This window comes from Macaca mulatta, chromosome 8 (assembly GCF_049350105.2).
Source record: "Macaca mulatta isolate MMU2019108-1 chromosome 8, T2T-MMU8v2.0, whole genome shotgun sequence".
NCBI lineage: Eukaryota > Metazoa > Chordata > Mammalia > Primates > Cercopithecidae > Macaca > Macaca mulatta.
This window is the reverse complement of record NC_133413.1, coordinates 39,902,086-39,905,383: the sequence shown is the minus strand read 5'-3', so window position 1 is coordinate 39,905,383 and position 3,298 is coordinate 39,902,086. Positions and strand designations below refer to the sequence as shown.

The 3,298-nt window shown below is 60.2% G+C and overlaps 1 protein-coding gene across 1 annotated transcript; it reads left to right on the top strand.

Moving 5' to 3' along the window:
- The first annotated feature begins 217 nt into the window (after nucleotides 1-217).
- On the top strand, nucleotides 218-2,508 carry ADRB3 (adrenoceptor beta 3). The gene is given in 2 exon segments (NM_001044730.2): nucleotides 218-1,421; nucleotides 2,456-2,508. Coding segments are annotated over 2 exon segments (1,257 nt in total).
- The last annotated feature ends 790 nt before the right edge of the window (nucleotides 2,509-3,298 follow it).

The following is a 3,298-nucleotide window of genomic DNA, read 5'->3' as shown; positions in this document are numbered from 1 at the left end:
CCTCTGCCCCTTTAAGCGCCGCCACTCCTCCCCCAAGAGCGGTGGCACCGAGGGAGTAGGGGTGGGGGGAGGCTGAGAGCTCTGGCTGGGACAGCTAGGGAAGATGGCCCAGGCTGGGGAAGTCGCTCTCACGCCTCGCTGCCCCCTCCCCTGAGCCAGGTGATTTGGGAGACCCCCTCCTTCCTTCTTTCCCTCCCGCCCCACGCACGACCCGGGGATGGCTCCGTGGCCTCATGGGAACAGCTCTCTAGTCCCGTGGCCGGACGTCCCCACCCTAGCGCCCAATACCGCCAACACCAGTGGCCTCCCAGGGGTGCCGTGGGCGGCGGCCCTGGCCGGGGCGCTGCTGGCGCTGGCGGTGCTGGCCACCGTGGGAGGCAACCTGCTGGTCATCGTGGCCATCACCCGGACGCCGAGGCTCCAGACCATGACCAACGTGTTCGTGACTTCGCTGGCCGCAGCCGACCTGGTGATGGGACTCCTGGTGGTGCCGCCGGCGGCCACGTTGGTGCTGACTGGCCACTGGCCGTTGGGTGCCACTGGCTGCGAGCTGTGGACCTCGGTGGACGTGCTGTGTGTGACCGCCAGCATCGAAACCCTGTGCGCCCTGGCCGTGGACCGCTACCTGGCTGTGACCAACCCGCTGCGTTACGGCGCACTGGTCACCAAGCGCCGCGCCAGGGCAGCCGTGGTCCTGGTGTGGGTCGTGTCGGCCGCAGTGTCGTTTGCGCCCATCATGAGCCAGTGGTGGCGCGTAGGGGCCGACGCCGAGGCGCAGCGCTGCCACTCCAACCCGCGCTGCTGTGCCTTCGCCTCCAACATGCCCTATGTGCTGCTGTCCTCCTCCGTCTCCTTCTACCTTCCTCTTCTCGTGATGCTCTTCGTCTATGCGCGGGTTTTCGTGGTGGCTACGCGCCAGCTGCGCTTGCTGCGCTGGGAGCTCGGCCGCTTTCCGCCGGAGGAGTCCTCGCCCGCGCTGTCGCGCTCTCTGGCCCCGGCCCCGGCTGGGACATGCGCTCCGCCTGAAGGAGTGCCCGCCTGCTGCCGGCGGCCCGCGCGCCTCCTGCCTCTCCGGGAACACCGGGCCCTGTGCACCTTGGGTCTCATCATGGGCACCTTCACTCTCTGCTGGTTGCCCTTCTTTCTGGCCAACGTGCTGCGCGCCCTCGGGGGCCCCTCTCTCGTCCCGGACCCGGCTTTCCTTGCCCTGAACTGGCTAGGTTATGCCAATTCTGCCTTCAACCCGCTCATCTACTGCCGTAGCCCGGACTTTCGCAGCGCCTTCCGCCGTCTTCTGTGCCACTGTGGCGGTCGCCTGCCTCGGGAGCCCTGCGCCGCCGACCGCCCGGCCTCGTCCCCTCGGGCGCCCTTGAGGCCTGGACCAGCCCCGCGCAGCCCAGGCTTTGCCAGCGGCTCGACGGGTAGGTAACCGGAGCAGAGGGACCGGCGGCTCAGGGTCGGGAAGCACGCGATGTCTCCGTGGGTCAACTTTTTGAGTGTGGAGTTTACTAGGAGAAGGTGGGAGCTGGGATGGCTTTGCTTGGAGAGAAGAGGGAACGAGGAGTAGCGAACCAAAATGGGACCCGCGGTCCTTTACTTTCCGGATCCCGTCACTAGGGTAGAAGCAAAGGAGGGCGAGCAGGCGGTCGTTCCTCACCCAAGGACCCGAGGTGCGCCACCGGAAAGCGCCGCGGCGTCCTGAGGACTCTCGCCCTGCCTGGTCGGCTCTAGGGATTTTTTGTTTGTTTGTTTGTTTGTTTTTAAATAGAGACAGGGTCTCGAGTCTCTGTCGCCCACGCTGGAATGCAGTGGCGCGATCTCAGCTCACTGGGCTCCTGGGCTCAAGCGATCCTCCCATCTCAGCCTACTGAGTAGCTGGGACTACAGGCGAGCCCAAATAATCCCAGCTATTTTAAAATTTCTTGTAGAGAGGGGGTCTTGCTATGTTGCCCGGGCTTGTCTTGAACTTCTGGCCTCAAATGATCCTTCTGTCTCAGCCTTCCAAAGCGTTAGGATTACAGGCCTGAGCCAGGGTGCCGGGTGGGCTCTAGTTTTGGTTTTCCAGCTTAGTTCTTTGCCCCACTTCCCCGATTTCTTGCCATCACTAGACCTGGCTTGGACTTGAAGGCAGGGCTAGTGCCACCCCCTTCCCCCAAGCCCTCGGCTTCACTTCTGGGTTTTCTCAAAGGTTTGCTGGCTGTGGAGGTGAGAATCCACTTCCGGTATGAAGCACAGCTGTGAGTGAGGAGCCTGGGAGTGCAGATGTGTGCCCTCCTGCTCCCTGGGCTGGGTTGGAGTAGGGGTGGGGCAGGTCATGTGTGGCTGGGTGGTGCCCTGGCGTTTTTGTGTAATTAAATGTGTTCCCCAGGGTCCCTGATCTCTGGCATTCCCCTCAGTGCACCTGTTCCTCCCTTCACCCCAGGGTCTATTATCTCCCCCCCTTTTTTTTTTCCAGGGCTTCTTGGGGAGTTTCTGAGGCCTGAAGGACAAGAAGCAACACTCCGTTGACCAGAACCTGTGGAAAGCCTCTGGCCTCTGTTCAGAATGAGTCCCGTGGGATTCCCGGGCTGTGACACTCTACCTTCCAGAACCTGAGGACTGGGCTATGCGACCCAAGGAGGGGTCCTTACTAAGTGGATTTTCACCATCCTCTCATTCTGTCTGAGAGATGTTTTCTAAATCCCAGCCTTGAACTTCACTCCTCCCTCAGTGGTAGTGCCCAGCTGCCCTGGAGCAGCCGGCTGGCTTTGGTAGGGGCACCCATCACCTGGCTTGCTTGTGCAGTCAGTGAGTGCTTAGGGCAAAAAGAGCACCCCCGGTTCCATTCCTTCTGCCACCCAAACCCTGATGAGACCTTAGCATTCTCCAGGCTCTGTGGCCCAGGCTGAGAGCAGCAGGGTAGAAAAGACCAAGATTTGGAGTTTTGTCTCTGATTCCCTTATTACGGCTCTGAAGCACTGGCCTCTCTCACTTTAGCCATGGAGTGGCTCTGATCTACCTCACAGCAGTGTCAGAAGGACTTCGTCAGGGTTTTGGGAGCTCCAGGGTTCATAAGAAGGTGAACCATTAGAACAGATCGCTTCTTTTCCTTTTGCAATCAGATTAATAAATATCACTGAATGCAGTTCATCCTTGGCCCCCTTTCTCTCCGTTTGTTTTCTTTTCATAATCCACTTACTCCCTTCCCTTCCACTCTGCACTGGCTTTTGACAGAGGCAGTAAATTAGGCCTAATCCTCGCCCTTTTCTTCCTAATCTTCATCAAACAAAAAATGAAAAATCCATCTGGGCGAAGGGGA